The sequence below is a fragment of the Chelonoidis abingdonii genome, chromosome 2, assembly GCF_003597395.2.
Source record: "Chelonoidis abingdonii isolate Lonesome George chromosome 2, CheloAbing_2.0, whole genome shotgun sequence".
In the NCBI taxonomy this organism is placed as follows: domain Eukaryota; kingdom Metazoa; phylum Chordata; order Testudines; family Testudinidae; genus Chelonoidis; species Chelonoidis abingdonii.
The window spans coordinates 36,465,588-36,484,757 of record NC_133770.1 but is presented as its reverse complement, the minus strand read 5'-3'; the positions used below and the strand labels follow the sequence as shown (position 1 = coordinate 36,484,757).

At 42.4% G+C, this 19,170-nt stretch overlaps 1 protein-coding gene across 4 annotated transcripts in view; it reads left to right on the top strand.

The window, feature by feature from the left end:
• The window catches only part of GAD2 (glutamate decarboxylase 2), a 57,612-nt gene extending 45,569 nt beyond the window's left edge, over positions 1-12,043 (top strand). For all 4 annotated transcript variants that reach the window (XM_032786228.2, XM_032786229.2, XM_075062279.1 and 1 more), the window contains 5 exons: positions 1,850-1,928; positions 4,152-4,301; positions 6,195-6,302; positions 7,229-7,318; positions 11,665-12,043. In XM_032786228.2, the coding sequence (XP_032642119.1) occupies positions 1,850-1,928; positions 4,152-4,301; positions 6,195-6,302; positions 7,229-7,318; positions 11,665-11,838 (601 nt within the window). In that variant the 3' untranslated portion in view covers positions 11,839-12,043. The remainder of the gene's footprint in view (positions 1-1,849; positions 1,929-4,151; positions 4,302-6,194; positions 6,303-7,228; positions 7,319-11,664) is intronic.
• Positions 12,044-19,170: the final 7,127 nt, after the last annotated feature.

Here is a 19,170-nt window from a genome sequence, read left to right as displayed (position 1 = left end):
GATCCACTTTCTAGACACCACGGTGCAAATAAGTGATGGTCACATTAACACCACTCTATATCGAAAACCTACCGACCGCTACACCTACCTTCATGCCTCCAGCTTCCATCCCGGGGCACATCACACGATCCATTGCCTACAGCCAAGCACTGAGGTACAACCGCATCTGCTCTAACCCCTCAGACAGAGACCAACACCTACAAAATCTCCACCAAGCATTCTCAAACTACAATACCCGCATGAGGAAATTAGGAAACAGATCAACAGAGCCAACGTGTACCAGAAGCCTCCTACTGCAAGACAAACCCAAGAAAGAAACCAACAGGACTCCACTGGCCATCACATACACCCCCAGCTAAACCCCTCCAACGCATCATCAGGGATCTACAACCCATCCTGGACAATGATCCCACACTTTCACGGGTCTTGGGTGGCAGGCCAATCCTTGCCACAGACAACTGCCAACCTGAAACGTATTCTCACCAGCAACTGCACACCGTACCATAGTAACTCTAGCTCAGGAACCAATCCATGCAACAAACCTCGATGCCAACTCTGCCCACATATCTACCCCAGCGACACCATCATAGGACCTAACCAGATCAGCCATACCATCACTGGTTCATTCACCTGCATGTCCACCCAATGTAATATACGCCATCATGTGCCAGCAATGCCCCTCTGCTATGTACATCAGCCAAACTGGACAGTCATACGGAAAAGGATAAATGGACACAAATCAGATATCAGGAATGGCAATATACAAAAACCTGTAGGAGAGCACTTCAACCTCCCTGGCCACACTATAGCAAGCCTTAAGGTGGCTATCCTGCAGCAAAAAAAACTTCAGGACCAGACTTCAAAGAGAAACTGCTGAGCTTCAGTTCATTTGCAAATTTGACACCATCAGCTCTGGACTAAACAAAGACTGTGAATGGCTTGCAATTACAGAACCAGTTTCTCCTCCCTTGGTTTTCACACCCTACTGCTAGAACAGGGCCTCACCCTCCCTGACTGAACTAACCTCATTATCTCTAGCTTGCTTGCTAGCATATATATACCTGCCCCTGGAATTTCATACCTGGCATTCTGCGAATGTGGGTATTCACCCACGAAAGCTCACGCTCCAAAACGTCTGTTAGTCTATAAGGTGCCACAGGATTCTCTGCTGCTTTTACAGATCCAGACTAACACGGCTACCCCTCTGATACTCAAACCTGTTTAGGCGCTTTTGAAAATCCCACTAGGCACTTAGCTGCATCTCAGCTGCCTAAACACCTTTGCAGACTGGTCCTAAATCACATATGTGTTTTTGACACATTCACTCTTTGCCTTTAATGTGTAGCTGGATCACAAGAAATTCTGGTGCTCACAAAATCTAATGTATAGCACTATGGCTCTGTGTGAATTCTCCAGAGCCGTAGTCCAGAACTCTACAAAAGTCCTTACTTTGATGAGTGATCTGCCCGTGTAAATTGATATCAGTGCCCCACTGTGTGATTAAAGGTTTTACAGTTGGGTCCTGCAGAGCCAGTGCTAGGCATACGCAGATTAAACAACTGGATAAGGCCCCGAACAGTTCAAGAAGGCCCCTATTCACTTTTTATTATGTGCTGTATGGGGGGAGAGCACCAAAATATTCCTGCTTAGGGCTCTCCAATGGGCTAGCAGTGCCTCTGGGGTCCTGTATGAAGCGTTAATAATCACTCGTCTGAAAACCGCTGTGTGTATTTTCAGCCTTGCATCTTTGAGGCCCATATGAGCCTTCTTATTTTTGTTTATTTCTGAATTTTTCATGATTTCAGACCTGTGGTATAACATCTCAGTTTAATGTTGTTTGTTGTTGCAGGGCCAATTCTGTGACTTGGAACCCTCACAAGATGATGGGAGTCCCATTGCAGTGTTCTGCCCTTCTCATTAGGGAAGAGGTATGTCTTCATCCAGTTGCACCTCTAGTCATTTCTGGCATTTCTCCCCAGAATGTGCTGGATGTCTTCTTTATAACTGTGTCATAGCTAATGTATGTTAATGGCATGAAGATTACAGATGAAACTGAGAAACAAACTTCTAGGCACTTGTTCAGTCTACAAACACAGAAAGGATTTAAAGCAGCTGTCCAGGAGAAATGAATGACTATATCTTTATAGAGTTTTGGTGACTCTGCATTTGAAATACACTGAACTAGTTGTGCACTTAGCTGAAGCCATGGCAGATTTCAATGCCATGTATAGGTGTGACTGAAGGCAGAATCTGGCCCGCTTACAAATATCACTTGGACTAGCAATACAGTGTACAGTGTCCATGAGTTATTGCCCTTTCAGATGTTTGTGGTCAATCCAGGGATGAAAGTAAGTTAAAGGACTTACTGGTACACCGGAGTCCTGAGCAGGGACATGGCCTCAACGGAAAGAGGCGGGGCCTCAAAGGAATGAGGCGAGGCCTTTAAATCAAGGTTTAAGGACCCTGGGGCTCCGGCTGCGATGGAGCTCTGGGCCCTTTAAATCACTGATGCAGCCCTGCCACTGCTACCCCAGGGCTCCAGGAACTGGGCTTGGCCAGCGATTTAAAGGGTCTGGGGCTCCAGCAGTGGGGATCCCCATGCCCTTTAAATCGACTCCCAAGCCCCACTGCCTGAGCCCCAGGGTAGCAGCGGCAGGGCTTGGGCAGTGCTTTAAAGGGGCGGGGCTCCCCGCAGCAGCAGGCGCTCCAAGCCCTTTAAATCGCTGTCCGAGCCTGGCTGCCAGAGCCCCAGGGGTAATGGTGGCAGAGCTCAGGTGGTGCTTTAAAGGGCCAGGGGCTTCGGCTGCTGCTGGGAGCCCCGGGCCCTTTAAATTGCCAGCCGAGCCCAGCTCCCAGAGCTCTGGGTTAGCGGTGGCAGGGCTCTGTCGGTGAGAAAGTCGGTCTGGGGAAGCCAGTCTGGTCCAGCATGGCATACTGGCTCTTGCCAGTATGCCGTACTGGACAGTACCAGCTTACTTTCACCTCTGGGTCAACCAAATGGCTAAACATTACAACCCAACACTGATATATAAGCCTAATTTGTGCAGCATGGAATGAGAAAAGAAAGCCCAAGTTCACATGATAAAATCTACACATTTTATTTAGTATTTGGACAGCTACAACTGGAAGAATTATCCTTCAAGCTTGTAATTTTCATATAGCAGCTCATTATTGGGACAGCTGCTATACAACCACCACCACTTAGACCAGCTATTGAAAAGCTGGTTACTGCTCTGCTAACAGCTGCACAGCAGATTGTACACAAAGTGCACTTAAACAGAAAGAAAGGAGCTAGGTTTTATTTGCCCTAGGTGGTTCAATTCTGTGAAACAAGTCCTGGCCTCATTGAAGCCAGTGCCATTCCTTACCTAGAGTGAGAACAGGTGTCTCACAAAAAATGTACAGCCAACTATTTTCTCTCATTTTTCCATCTCATTTTTATGAGTTTCATAGATAAGTAAATCTTGAAGACAAGGACCCCTCGTGGACTGCAAAATACAGTTTTGGGAAAGAGGCCTATGGCATGGACAAAACTGCACAAAGACTTCAACAGAGCGAGGATTTGGCTCTCTCTATATATAATGCACACAAATAAAAAGGAAAACTGAGAAAAATTATTAGCTCCATGCTTTTTGTGAAACGGCCACCCTCACCTTAGCTCGGAGATAGCCAACTGGGGGCCCGCAGCCAAATTTTGTGCACATTGCAAGACTGCCTCCCAAAATTACATTTTGCAGGCTAGAAGGTGAGTCAAAATGTGACCACTTACCTTCAAAAACAGCACTTGCAGTGTGCTTAAAGGCATATTCACCCCCATCTGCCCAAAGCCTTTCTTACTATTTAAGACCCCCACAAGCACCTGGTTTGTAGCGTAGGTGGTGTGGACGGCCTTCCGTGTGCCTTCAGCATTGGAATGAACTGCACCCTGAAAGCATAAAAATGGGGAATAGTAGTTTAGAAACAAAACCAATTCAGCAAAGAGTGTCATGACATTATTTAGAAGAGCCACAAGGCTGCTGGGTCAGCTTGCTTTATCCAGAGTAATGCTTTGAAAAGTCATTTGGAAAGGTTACATAATAGAAACAAAGGAAGCAAAGCAGTAAAACCATGCAAATGCCAATTTTCCTTAACTGTGTCTCTGTTTCTTTAAGGGCTTGATGCAGAGCTGCAATCAAATGCACGCTTCCTACCTCTTTCAACAAGATAAACACTATGACTTGTCATATGACACTGGAGACAAGGCGTTGCAATGCGGGCGTCATGTTGATGTTTTCAAGCTCTGGCTGATGTGGAGAGCAAAGGTAAGCAAGTACGTGATGTATTTGTTTGCATAAAACAGTGAACAGCTCTGTTTTATATAATCAGAATTTTAGAAAATGTCGAACCTGAGCCTTTCACATGAGATGGAAGAAAGAACTATGATGCAAATTAAATAATACATTTCTGCTTCCTTTACCTTTTAACCGATTTAGCTACAAAGCATCACATGACTTTGAAATTCAGACTCCATGTCATTGTGCACCAATTGCGGCATCTAACTCTAACAATCTGACAGCATAAATATGTTTAAGTATAAGTGTAACCAGTCCAGAAAGTTTTTGGAAACACAAAGATTTTTTATTTTAATGAAATTCTAAAACTAAATGTGACAAATTCGTGACTAACACACCTGGTTCCATTTTATACTGTGATTACAGCACAGTCACATTATTATTATGGGCAAACTAATTAAAATCTGAAAGTACTGGCTCTTTTTGACTCATGCATCCTTTTGTATAATATTGCTAAATAAATACTTTTGTGTCTAAATTCAAATGATTATGCCCAACTATTTCAGGCTTGTTCACTGTAGTTGACTGCATCATTTCTATTAAAAAAAAAAAAAAAAGGCCTTAAAGACCCTTAGATGCTTTATTCAAATTCTGAAAACACATTCTGGGACAGTTCTTTGAGACTGTCACGAGTCTTCAAAATTGGATGCAAGCCATCTTTGTGTTTCCCTGATCCTCAGGCCACTAGGCACTGGCCCAGTTGCAAGGAGCAACTTCAAGAAGCCTCAAGGCTGTTTTCAAGTTGTCCTAGTTGATATAGCCTCCCAGGAACTGCAGTAATAGTGGGGGCCTTCCAAGTGCAAAGGAACATTGGCCACACCCCTTTTTCTTTGGTCACACCCCCTATGCTTGGCACTATGCTGGCTCTGCACCACTGTAGGATGCCCCTACCCAAAGGTCCAGTTAAACTAGCTGTAGGTCTGCTTTGTAGTGCCAGAGCAGTGCAAATCAGATTTAGCTGGGCTGAGTGGACTTTTGTTTATAAACATTTTTTCTTAAAGGCCATATCATTTCCATATTTCTTTGACTATTTTTTCTCCCCATTTCCTACCTCTGTTTAACTTGGGTTATTTACATTAACATAAGATAGGTGTTTCTTAAACAGTTTGTCTGTTCCTGCAGCTTGTTCTCCTGACTTGAAGCCATAATAATGCTTTATTAGTGGCATCACGGCTGGTGGTCACAAAAATGATTATGATATCACAAACAGACTTGAACTGGAAAGGAAGCAGCAGGAGAAACTGAAGCTCTTAAAAACAAAGATTCCAGTTTCATACTAATGTCCTTTATCAAGTAGCAATGAGGAGAGAGAGAAATGGCCATGCTGAAGAGACAGAGCTGTTTCTAATTAGAATGCTTGTTTTTCACCAGACATCAAACTGCTCTTTAAAAGCTCCTTTTATCATTTAATTTTCTAGGGGCTTTTTGGGCTAGGAATAGGTGCCAGATTGCCTCCCCTGAAGGCTAAAGTCCTCTCTCCATAGATCAATGCAAACTTCCTCACTTTCTCACAATGTGACTCAACCCTGACCAAGAAGGAACAACTGTAGAGTTCATACTCCACAGCTTTCCAATCCATGGCCTCACTGCAGAGGCTGCCAACAAGTGTTCCTACCAGTGATTCATATCTTCAATGGCCCATTGGGACCTGGACTGATATCACCAACCTATTTCATACAGGTCAGATGGATACAGCCAGAGCTGGGTGAACTATTCATAGCAAACAAGAAGGTGTACAGCGTCTCCAGGATAGACTTTAGAGAAGTAACTTGCATATTTGCTTTAGCAAGTGCCACGTATCCTGACACGATAGCAATTCAGAATACAGAGAGGTACAAAATATTGTGTTCTTTTCTTATGAAGGGAACTACAGGATTTGAAGCACAAATTGACAAGTGCTTGGAACTTGCAGAATATCTCTATAATAAAATAAAGAACAGAGAAGGCTATGAAATGGTGTTTGATGGAAAGGTATGTATTCTGACTTACTGTAGCTTTAAAATTTGGTGCATTTCGTCAGGAGTTGTGTTGCTACTGATAGGACGACCTGGTTTTGGAGGACCCAGAAACATGCTCCTTATAAAGGAAACTGCTAATGATTCCCATCATTGTGGGACAAATGAAATGAGGCAGCAGTGTGGAGTATTGTAGCTTGCATCACCCAGATGAAAGTCAATAGCCGACTTTTACTGGTGACTCAGATGAAAACAGGCTCCGCATGGCATGCTAGTGCACTATAAATTCACACCCCAACTTGGCATGCACTGTCTCTGTCTGGACAAGCCATGAAAACAGGCCTCACCCTAATTTTCACCTGTCTTCTTCTGGCCCCTAAATGTGCAAATTAAACTAGTTTAGACTCCATTATTCTCTCACATTAGTAAGGGAGCTTAATGGAATGTAAGGAAGTGTAACTGAGCACTAGGGAACTTCAAGGAGTAGAAGAGAATCTAATTTATACGATCTCACATCACCTCTGACTCTAGCCTATATGTCCAGAGTTATACATTCTACAGTCACACAACAAAATCAAAGTACCCAGAATGCTCTATTAACTAGGTCATCTACTATAGACACCTGCTTCTGGAGAGACATTAACTCTATACTCCATGCAGTCTCTTGAAAGGACAACACCTATAGAATCCAGATGTCTCTCTGTAGGGGACAAATGCATAGGCACAGTGAGGGATGTATAGCTGGGTCTGTCTTCTTTGGGATAAATTGCCTAAAATTATCCCTAATAATGATCCTAATGACTCTCTGTTGTGTGCAGTAATGAAAGCCAATGATTGCTGTCATAACATGATGTATGAGAGGAGGGAAAGGCATGGAATTAATTGCAATTGAGATCTTATGAACATTTTTTGCCTTGTAAGCTATTATTATTCTGTGTTTAGCCTCAGCACACAAATGTCTGCTTCTGGTACGTACCTCCCAGTTTGCGCAGCATGGAGGACAACGAAGAAAGAATGAACCGTCTTTTAAAGGTAAATAAGATATGTTGGTTCATTGTATGCAAGGCATGCCCATGTCATCAACATAAAGGCCACAGGTATTTTTAGCTGAAAATGTTTCAAAATATTAGCGATGTGCTTGCACAAGAATCTTAGATAACAACCCTTCAGTCCCCAACTTTGAGGAAGTTCAAACCAAATTTGGATCCTATCTTTGAATATCAGGCTCATCTCTAACATAATGGTTTTCTCAAATTGTGGTCTGCAGAGCAGTTGGTGGTGGTCTACAGAGGCCTGGACGGTCACATAATGCTAGCTGCTCCTCCTTACTTCCAGCTTCCAAAGAGACTGGAGGCCTGTAAAAAGATCTGGAAGTAAGGAAGAGAAGCCAGCCCAGCTGCCTCCTTGAGGGACCACTGCTATATAAGTGGAGGAGGTGAGGAAACAGGAGCTGTATTTAGGGACTAGAAATGCCAGAAGGTGTTGCAGAGAGGGTGAGAGAGAAGAACCAGACAGCCTGTCCAAGGGAGTAGGAGGAGGAGAATCGGGCAGCCTGTGCCAGGGCCGCCCAGAGGATTCGGCCCCCACCACCAGATTGCCGCCAAAGACCCGGCACTTCGGCAGCGGGTACTAGGGCAGAAGGACCCCCTGCCATGGGTCTTCGGAGCACTTTGGCAGTGGGTCCCGGAGCAGACGGACCCCCCACCGCCGAAGACCCAGAGCGGAAGAAGCTCTGGGGGCCCGGGCCCTGCAAGAGTTTTCTGGGGCCCCCGGAGCGAGTGAAGGACCCCGCTACAAAGGCCCCAGAAAACTCTCATGGGGGCCCTTGCAGGGCCTGGGGCAAATTGCCCCACTTGCCCCCTACCACCCCTGGGCAGCCCTGGCCTGTACAGGGGGATGAGAGAAACAGAACGGATGGAACGGGAGTTGAAGTGAAGAGCAAGAGCAGACAATGTGATTAATAAGAAACCAAAATATTTGGTGCTTAAAAGAGGGCTGAAAATACACAAAGACTTTCCTAGTGTTATTTCTCCACATGAGCTGCCACGGGGATGTCGTGTGATCAAGAATGGGGCTGTGATGAGGAGGTGATCCACTAGGGAGTTGCTTTGTCAGAACACTCAGAGCACAGGGGCGGGGGGAGGTATCTAGTTATTTTTTTATAAATTGGAAAAACTAGTGACATAAAGGTGATTGTTTGAACACTTCCAGTGTTATTTTAATTGTTTCTTTCTGCAAGGTAAGTGGGTTTACAAAATGCACCTGTAATTCAGTTCACCCAAATCCTGGTCTGTGTGTTTTGTATTCCATGTGTTTGCCCTTTCTCAGTATTTTTCTCTCTGGTGTTTATCTGAACCTTAGTCATCCTCGATGGTAACAATTTAAATTGCAGTTGGTGATCCTAACAAATGTAACAATTTGACCAGAGGCTTTAATTTGGTTGCGTGGTAGAGGTCTAGCATATGAAAACAAATGGAAAGTGATTATAACAATATGCTTGAGGATTATGCAGAAAATGACGTGTTAATTGCATTTGTCAGCAATACTGAGTGTTAGCACACTGGTTAGAATAGCTCTGAGCCATTTATTGCCAATATAAAGAACGGCTTTGTGCCTTTGCAAGGTGTCATGACTGCCTTTGCGATGTCATGCAACGTCTGCTGGTACATGTAAAGTTAAATCCTTGTAAATACTGCTGCTTTTATCTAAAATAGGAAAGTGACAAATCAGATGATGAAATAATCTTGGGAACCTACCTGCACTTCCCTCCAGCATGCCTACCTAAAGGCAGTGGGACTACTCACATACTTGAAAGTAGGCACATGCATACCTATTAGAGATGGTCAGAAAATGAGTCTTTTTTCCATCAAAATTTTTTTTTACAATAATGAAAAATTGAAGCTTTCCATAGAAAAAATTTAGACTTTTCAGTGAAAAATCAAAATAAAAAATATTTCATCCAAAAATTGAAATATTTTGATTCAGAGGTGCTGCCACAGTGCCTCATGGGAGTTGTCGTTCAGGTTCACTAAGCTTCTCTATAGGCTGGTCTCCCTGATTCAACTACATCTCCCATGATGAAAGCTGTGAGTCTGTTTCCATGACTTGTGCAGCGGCTAGTGCTGGCTCAGGGGCTACCCAAGACAGGCAGACCCTGGGCCAGCAGCAGCAGTTTGGCTGTGTGGGAGGGGACCCAAGCCTGGGGCATGGGGTTAGGGTGCGGGGCGGCGCTTACCTGGGGTGGGGTCTTCCCCGGCTCCTACCAGCACGTCCCTACAGCTTCTAGGTGGAAGGGTCAGGGAGCTCCATGCACTGCCCGCGCCCGCAGGCACTGCCCCCACAGGCGCCACCCCTGCAGCTAGCTTTGGCTGTGGTTCCTGGCCAATGGGAGCTGCAGAGCTGGCACTTGTGGCAGGAGCAGTGCATGGAGCCCCCCTGGCCATCCCTCCCCCTAGGAGCTGCAGATACACTCGAATCCAGGTAGGTAGCCTGCCAGCAATGCCACCACCCCCCAGCACCAGCGGGGATCCTAGGCCACACACTGCCACCACCCCTCCAGCACCAGCGGGGATCCCAGGCTACACACTGCCACCACCCCTCCAGCACCAGCAGTGGACTCCGGCCAAGCACCGCCACCTGCACACACACACCCCCCAGCACCCGTAGTGGTCCCAGGGCGAGCACTGCCACCGGCCCCCACAGCACCAGCGGTGGTCCTGAGCTGAGCACTACAAACCCCCTCCCCCAGCACCAGTGGGGGTTCCAGGTTGAGTGTTGTTGCCCGACCCCTCTCCCCCAGCACCAAAGGGGTCCTGAGACACCTAGACCCCCACCTATAGTGCCCCCAGACCACCCCCCCAGAGCACTCCTGCCCCCTTCTGCCCAAGTTTTAGTCATGGCAGGTATTTTTAGTAAAAGTCATGGACAGGTCATGGGCCCATGAATGTTTGTTTACGGCTCGTGACCTGTCCATGACTTTTACTAAAAATACCTGTGACTAAAATGTAGCCTTACTCATGATGCATCTTGTCTCTTCATTTGATGATGGGATGCAGCACATCATGGGATTTCCATGGCCGCTGTGCATCATGAGAGCTAACATCCAGCAGGGGAGCATGGTTCACAGAGAAGAATGGAGACATGAGGTAACCAAACTGCAGCTCCCATGAGGCACTGCAGTGACATATCTAAATAAGAATATTCTGCGGCTTGGACAAAATATTTCAGTTTTCAGCTGAAAACCACAAACATTTCAGGTTTCAGACATTTGTTTTTTCAATGAAAAAAATCATTTTTTCCCTTGAAAATCAGACATTTTCATGTTTGTTTAGTTGAAAATCCAATTTTCTGAAGAAAAAAAAATACAAATAGTGTTGATGGAAAATTTTCAACCAGTCCTAATGAATACCTTGCTGAATTGGAGCCAACGTCAGTGGAAATCTCCCACTGACTGTAATAAGAGTATGACAATGCCACCAATGCCTTTCTGATGCAGTACTTTCATAGAGTCATAGGGCTAGTCTACACTATCACGCTACGTTGGCACAGCTTCACCAATGCAACTGCGCCTCTGTAGCGCTTCTGCTAAAGACACGCTATGCTGATAGGAGAACAGTCGCTCTTCGGCATAATACCTCCACATCAACGAGAGGTGGAAACTCTGTCAGCGGGAGAATATCTCCCGCCGACATAACACAGTATGGACACTGCTTTAAGGCGATATAACTTGCATCGCTTAAGTTACATTGACTTAAGCGGTAGTGTAGACTAGCCATAGATTCCAAGACGAGAAAGGACCATCCATTCTGACCTTCTGCATAACACAGGCCATAAAAATTCCCCAAAATAATTCCTAGAGCTTATAGTTTAGAAAAACATCCAAACTTGATTGAAAATTAACAGTGACAGAGAATCCACTATTAACCCTTGTAAATTATTCCCATAGTTAGTTTTTTCATCAAAAAAGGGCCCCTTCTTTCCAGTCTGAATTTGTCTAGCTTCAGCATCCAGCCATTGAGTCATAGTAAACCTTTCTCTGCTACACTGAAGAGCCCATTACTGAATATTTGTAGTCCATGTAGATATGTATAGACTGTAATCAAATCACTCCCTTATCCTTCTCTTTGTTAAGCTAAATAGATTGAGCTCTTTGAGGCTATCATTATCAGGCATGTTTTCTAATCCTTTAGTCATTCACATGGATCTTCTCTGTACCCTCTCCAATGTCTAAATTAATCAGTTTACTCTGTGCTGTATTTGTTTTTGGCCAAAAATTAACTTTTTTCTTATTTTGTTTTAGCTTCCTGCTCTTATTTAAAAAAGCAAACAAATTCTAGAATTAGAAATAATTATTTGATATTTGTATCGTGCCTTTGCAGGTGGCCCCAGTGATAAAAGCCAGAATGATGGAATATGGAACTACTATGGTCAGCTATCAACCACTGGGAGACAAAGTGAACTTCTTCCGTATGGTCATCTCAAACCCAGCAGCTTCTCATCAAGACATTGATTTCCTAACTGAGGAAATAGAACGTCTGGGACAAGATTTATAATAATCTGGTCTGCGAGTATGGTCCAGAACCTGTAGGTAGACAATTAAGCTGTCACAAACTGTGTGAATGTATTTGTAGTTTGTTCCAAAGTAAATCTATTTCTATATTGTGGCGTCAAAGTAGAGTACGGTTTAAAATCAAGAAACATGCTCCTTTTAAAATCCTCTCTTGAGTTTTAGAATACCTCTTTAATAATTAGATACACATAAGAAATAACAGAAGATACTTGCAATTTCCCCCCAGATTTTAATACAGTTAGTAAATACATGTTTTAGGTTAAAAGTAGTCTGAGTGGTGCCACATTTGCCCCAAATGGTGACAAAATCCAATGAGGGGGAAGTAAGATGCATAAAGTAAAGAAATTGTATGTTTAAAAGTGAAAATATTTTGCCTTTTTCTTAGATTTAGAACAAAATTTCTAATTTATCTATAGCAACATTTCAAATGTATTTAAATACATATAATTTTAAAAAAGCAATATATATATATTAAAATATCCTATTTTGTAAACTATAGATTTTTATTTTATATGGGTTATAAAAAATGCAGGGGCAGAAACTGAAAACTAAACAAGATTTTTTTTCTTTTAATAGAGGTGCATCAAATATCTGCAAAGATTATTTTGAACCATAAGCCCACATAAATTCTTTGAAAGGTTCAGTGTCTCATTTCTATATGTCACATGGATTGTACATCTCTAGAGTTAAATATTGCAAATCCTCACAAGTACTGCAGCTCTTAAAAACTCTTAATAAGAACTACTACAATACAACAATAGGATGCTATTATTCCTAAATATATTTCTTATGTGGCCTAACCTAAGCAAATGGACAATCAATATACTGTCCTAATCAAGACTGAACTAAGGTTATATTTGTATCGTTTCTTTGTTCTACTTTTAAACAGCCCATCAAAAAGGGCCACACTTTACACTAAATATTTGTGTCATAAGCATCTTTGCAAACAGTAATTTATTCGTTAGAGATAAAAATAAATTGAAAACTACAATTGACTAGAATTCACTAAGACCCAGATCCTACTAAATCTCCCAGGAGCAATGCTAATTGGATGAATAAGGACTTTTGTATATGTAAAGGTCTCAGGGTAGGGTCCTAAGTCAGATGCTCATGTCATGGTGGAACCTGAGTTTTCCACATGACAACAGTTTTTCTAAACATCCCCATTCCCAGCACTGGGACAGAGCTGGTGGAAACTCAGAATTTCAGTTTCATGGGAACGTTCAAAAATGTTTGTTCTAATTCAGAATAACAACAACGTTTGCAATTTCCCACAAAATGGAAATTCTGAAAATTTTCATTCTGAACTTCTTTTTCATTTGCCTGAAATTTTGTAGAACTCAATACAACTTTGTGAAAAATTTCAGTTTAGTCAAAACACCTTTTTCAGATGAAAAAAGTGTTTTGATTAAATCTACTAACCAGCTCTACATTGAGTTTATCTGATTGAAATTGCTATTAGAATGCTTTGAGATATGCCTAGATACTCATAGCACAGTCATTGTAGAGTCATCCAGACCCATTTAGAAATCATGGGTGCAAAATCCTGCATAACTGATATATTGAGTCATTCTTCAACACTAGGGGAGGCACGGAAGTGGAAACTGAGCTTCAACCTCCTCTTCCTCAAAATCTGAAAGAGCTTGGATCAGGACTTCATGGCTCAGACCTGTTTCTATTTATAACCCTAGTTAAGTTTTGGTTGTAGCTTTGACTGAAATCTACATAGCCACTTTCATTTGTAAAGCAAGATTGTTTTACTCACTCTAAAATACTTGAAGAAAACTAGTGCCGAGTGGTTTAATTTGACCTAAAATACATAAATGGGGTATTGATTCGGTGTAATGTCATGAGGATGTGACGTGAGAAGAGGAAATAAATTGTGTCTGTAACTGTGTTGCCTTTATTATGTTGATAGTACTGTTTGTCACCTCAGAGTGAGGCCGTGCATTTTAGATTTAAACTGTACAGTGTTGCAAATCAAGATGTGTTACTGAATAAGCTTGTACAATATATTATTGATATGTCTTTCTTTGTGTGGTAGTACTACTGACTCTTGATACTGTAAGAGCTGCATTCACACACAAGTCCCTATACTATATCTTTGCTCAGTACTATCCTCTCCTGATCAGCTTGAGAGAAGAACATTCCCCTTACCCCAGCAGTGACCCACTGCCACTTACAATGCATGATGTTTCAATTAAAGCTTTAGAGCAGATACCAATTCTGCCAATGAGGACTAAAGCAACCTTATCCAAACAGGTCACACAATTACCAACTGTGTCACTGAAACACTGAGCAGCCGAGCAAATTCTCTTCTGTTTGTCGCAGAGAAAATGGGGACAAAGAACTAAGTGTAAAAAATAGTACAGGGACAATGGTGAAGGTGAGCAGTAGCCTGGTTACATCCTGCATGTGCAATTCTGTTTTCAAATGCTAAGTACAAACACTGTATTTATTAGTTCTATGTGCCAATCCAAGATATACATTCAGTGTTTCATGAGGGCACCAGCATTTTTCCATGTTACTGTGTTTATTGCTGCCAGAAAGACCTACATGGCAACCTCTTCTTCTTGTGTTTGACCAAAGTATTTTCTCTGTGTTGTTGATCTAAACCCAGATAAAAGTGTAAAATGTGGCTATGCTGTATCTGTGTGGGTTTTTTTATTATTATTATTATTGGCCTCAAAGTTCTGTGTGAACAGAAAGAAGCCACATCTGTCATGTAATCTCTGAGCCAGGCTCATGATGAGGATGGTGATATTTCCTGCTAGCTCTCTTCTGGTTGCTCTTTCTGAATGTTCCTTGATAAGACCCCTTCTATTAAATGTAGAAGATGTATATTACATAGCAAAATAATTGAAATCTAGTGTCAGACCCACTTGAGATAAGCAGAGTCATATATTAGCCAATGTTAGTATCTACATGGAAACATGCTTGCTGCCATTCCTTTATCTGATCGTTACCAAGGTGGATCCAGCTGTCACTAATCCTACACATACATTTTTTTCTGTCCCCTATAAAAACATCAGAATTTGTTGCCCTTTGTTTTTTTTTTATCTGTCTTTTGTATGTGCCCTTATCCCCCAAATAATGGAGATATTTAATTGTGGCATAATAAGTGCATGCAGTTGGATATAAATCTTTGCTTTTCAATGGCTCATGCCTCTCCAGAAAACCCCACTATTACACTGAGTGACTTGTTGGATACTACTAAGCAGACATTCTGGACATCCTGAATACTTTTCATTATGGATAGGGAAAGGGGAGGGTGGAAGGAGGCTACTAAAGACAAATAATCCGTCTGAAGTAGTGCTGCCAAAGTGAGATTGTGAAGTCTCCTCTATCTGCGCCTGTAGTATTTTCTATTTGCCAGATCATGGGTCAAATCCTGACCTTTTCCATGTATTTTTACTGTTTTTACTCAGACAACTTTATTATGTCAGTGAGCTAAATCAGGACGTCTTTGGGCCTGTGTAGAATGAATGCAAAATGGATGTGAAATGCAATCAAATTGGACTAGCAGCCTTTTACACCCAATTTTCCGATACTTTCATCATGTGTAAATGACTGTACAATGAGCATTGCAATGCAGAATCAGGATCATTAGCCTGTTCTTACTCAAGTAAATCTCATTTGAAATACTGGCAATTTTTGCTGGAGTAAGGGTTTCAGGATTTGGCCACAGATCAGAACTGAGCCAAAAATCTGAAGAGTGTGGCATGATATCTAAAAGCTGATTACACTCACCAGGAGTTAGATTTTTTTTTTTCACGCTCTGCTCAAGTTTATTGCACCAACGCTGAAGAATTTGACATTTCTCAGCATTTAGCTACCAAAGTGACAGGAAATTTAGACACACCAGAGCGAGATTAGATACAGGCATTTCATTCAACCTGCTTTCATTGAAATCTTCCATATTTTGTTACCTGCCTGGAGATGAGTTGAAGGAATGATATAGGACGCTTGATAATGCATTTCAGTACTCTCAGGAGTTGAGATCTATGCCGAGAAGACAGTGGTTTTATAGTGCTCCACTCTGCAAAACTGAGCACTGTGAACCTGATTCTCTTTCATGCAACAGCCCCTTTACAACCCATTGGCAATGTGAAGGTGTCTTAAGGCGAGTGAAAGTGTAGTTGATTGTCAGCTCAGTGTACAAGCAGAGCATAAGAATCCGACCATATCAGAGCAGTGAAGGAAAGGATGTGATCACCAGTCAGGACAAATGTGGAAGGAATTGTGACACCACTTTAAAAAGGCCACAAAAAGAAAAATAATGAGAGCATAAAATAAATATGTCAGATTACATATAGGTACTGGTGGTTTAACTTTGTAGCAGAAAGGCTGGTTATTAGGGAAGGTCTAATCAAAATTCTGTAGTGAAGTAGAGCAAGACAAAGTAGTTTTAGGGCTAATAACATATCCTGAAGCTATTAAAACTCTTCATTCAAGGTTGGATCTGAGCAACTTGTTTTGTGACTTTTTAGCATTATCACATGCAGGGGCGGCTCCAGGCCCCAGCACGCCAAGCGCGTGCTTAGGGGCGGCATGCCACGGGGGGGTGCTCTGCCGGTCGCCAGGAGGGCGGCAGGCAGGCAGCCTTTGGCGGTGTGCCTGCAGAGGATCCGCTGGTCCCGCGGCTTCGGGAGGTCCACCGGAGCCGCGGGACCAGCGACCAGCAGAGCGTCCTTCCCCGCAGCATGCCACCGTGCTTGGGGCGGCAAAATGTCCAGCACCGCCCCTGGTCACATGACAGATGAAGGGTGATCTTCTTTCTCTGACATTTTATTATATTTTCTGAAAAACTGTCCTAATTTCAGTTGCACTTAAAGCTGGTTGGACCAATTTCCTTCTCAGGAAATTGAGTGGATTACACTCACCTGGCAATAAGGATGGGTCCCACTCAGTGCTCCAGAGGAAGGCAAAACAAAATGGCTGACATATTGTCAGTTTTTTCCTGACCCCAGATTTACCAAACAGTTCATCCATGGGTCGGTGAGCAGGGACTGCCATGTGGGATCACCAAATGACAGCTTGTAATTTCTTCATAACCAAGATGAGTTCCTTTTCATTTCTGTTACAAAAGTGAATTTCTGTATGTTGAAGTATTTTCTGCCCTTACTCTTTTCTTTATCACAAAACCGAAAAGGGGACTATATACACACACTGAGACTCAAATACTGACAAAAGTCAACTGTTTGCAGCTTGAGATCATACCTCCCCCAGTAAGAGCAGCTATTTAATATGGCTGTCGGCACTTATTTTTATGGAATTCTGTAAGGCCGTCAGGGGAAAAAAAAATCAGTTTATTGAGATGCTCTGGCCTGAATTGAATCCTGCCCTACACTACCTTGTTTAGAGAGATTACAGAACAGCTTTATTAGCCGCTGGTTCTTCCTCAGGTTTCAGACTATTCTGCCTTTCATACTTTTCCCCCTCTTATTTAGTTTGTTCTTGCCCCTTATGTTCCTGCATCACTTTCATTAGGAATTTAGCTACTAAGTGCCTTAGAAATACAATGCTGTAGGTTAGATTAGCACTTCAGCACAATAAACTGGCTCCTGTAGCAGAGAGGCATGGTGGTCACTTCTGCAGGTTCTTCCGGGGAGAGGGCTGGTGGTTTGGTGTAAGCAAAGAATTGTCACAAAGGCCCTCCCCAAAAATCCCAAAACTAAACTGTGGAAAGTGATCCCCTTAAACGTCAGAAAAGGGGAAGAGTTCTGTAAAGCTGAAAGTTGTGGCATGTGTTTTAAAGCTGAGCTGACCTGAGCTATCTTGATTTGACTTTCCTCGGTCAATAAGTTCCTCATTGGATTAATCTAACACCTTAGATAAAGTGTTTAATAGTTCATTTCAACCCTTTACATTTCAGCAACCCTTTACATTTCAGACTGATGATAAAATATGCCATAGTCTTCTATAAGCTCACTATATTACAGCTATGTATGGGCTCTGCATATGGTGAGCTGATTCATCTGACTGGCATGTTAAAATCAATGGTTATAACCTATTTAGGAAGGGTCAAGCGGGTAAAAGGGGTGGGGGGAGTGACACTCTACATCAAAAATGGCATTACCGGTTTCCCAGTCACTGATAACTCAAAAGACAATTATTTTGTATGCTTATGGCTCAATGACCTAACAGATAAAGCACAATCTGATGTCTGCTACAGACAAGGGAACCTCCTTATGCACCTATCTATAATGTGCAGGAATAAAAAAAAACCGTGTGATTATGGAGAGCCTCAGTTTGACTGATAAATGCTGCCAGGGCTAAAACAGCCTTGTAATTTCTAACCACTATAGCTGACAATATCCCAGTTCAAAAAGTATTGCAGCCAACATGGGGGAATTCTATATTAAATCTTGCCCTAATAGATATAGAGGACCTGATACAGAACTAAAATTTAATGATAGCTTAACTGCAAGTGCTCATGATTTGGTCACATTTCTAATGTGAAAATAGAATAAAGTCCAGACTATATACACTTGGGGCTTTTATAGGGCCAATTTCACAAAGCTGAAAACAATTATGAGCCAAATCAGCTGAAAAGAAGAATTTAATCAGATAACGGTGAATGCTAATTGTAAATCTTTTAAGAATGCCTGGATGACAAAAAAAAAAGTCATAAACCCAGAAGTGCACAATTAAGGACAAAGGCTGTGATAGTTAAAAAACAACAGCAACTTGGTTTAGCGGGAAGGTGAAGGCAGCTGTAAAAAAAAAAATGTATATACACACACACACACACACACACACACACACACACACAGCGAGAGATAAAATGAAAGAAAGAAGAAGTTGATAGTAATCAATATATATCAGAAGTTAGAAATTGTAGAAAATTGCTAAGGGAAGCCAAGAGACACGAGGAGAACTCTATGGCCAGCAGAGATTAGGAAAATAAGGCTGTGATGCTGTGGTCTATATGCTTTTATTAAAATATGCTAATGAGTGAATATAATATAACTGGAATATGCTTCAGGTAAAAGGTCTCTTGTATTACAAAGCTTAGAATCTACTGAGCGTGATCAATCTATTTGTATAAATGTACCACTCTTGTATCTAAAACTAGAAATATGAAATATAACTCTGAGGACCTATTGTAATTATGCAAAGTGTGGGCCATTAATGGTGGTTTGGAATCTTGATGACTCTCTGTTTATGGTATAAATCCCCACTGTGAACCTTAGAGGCCAAAAGATGGGGTACCAGCATGAATTCCTCTAAGCTTAATTACCAGCTTAGATCTTGTAGTGCTGCCACCAACCAGGACTTGGAGTGCCTGGTACACTCTGGTCCCCCCAAAACC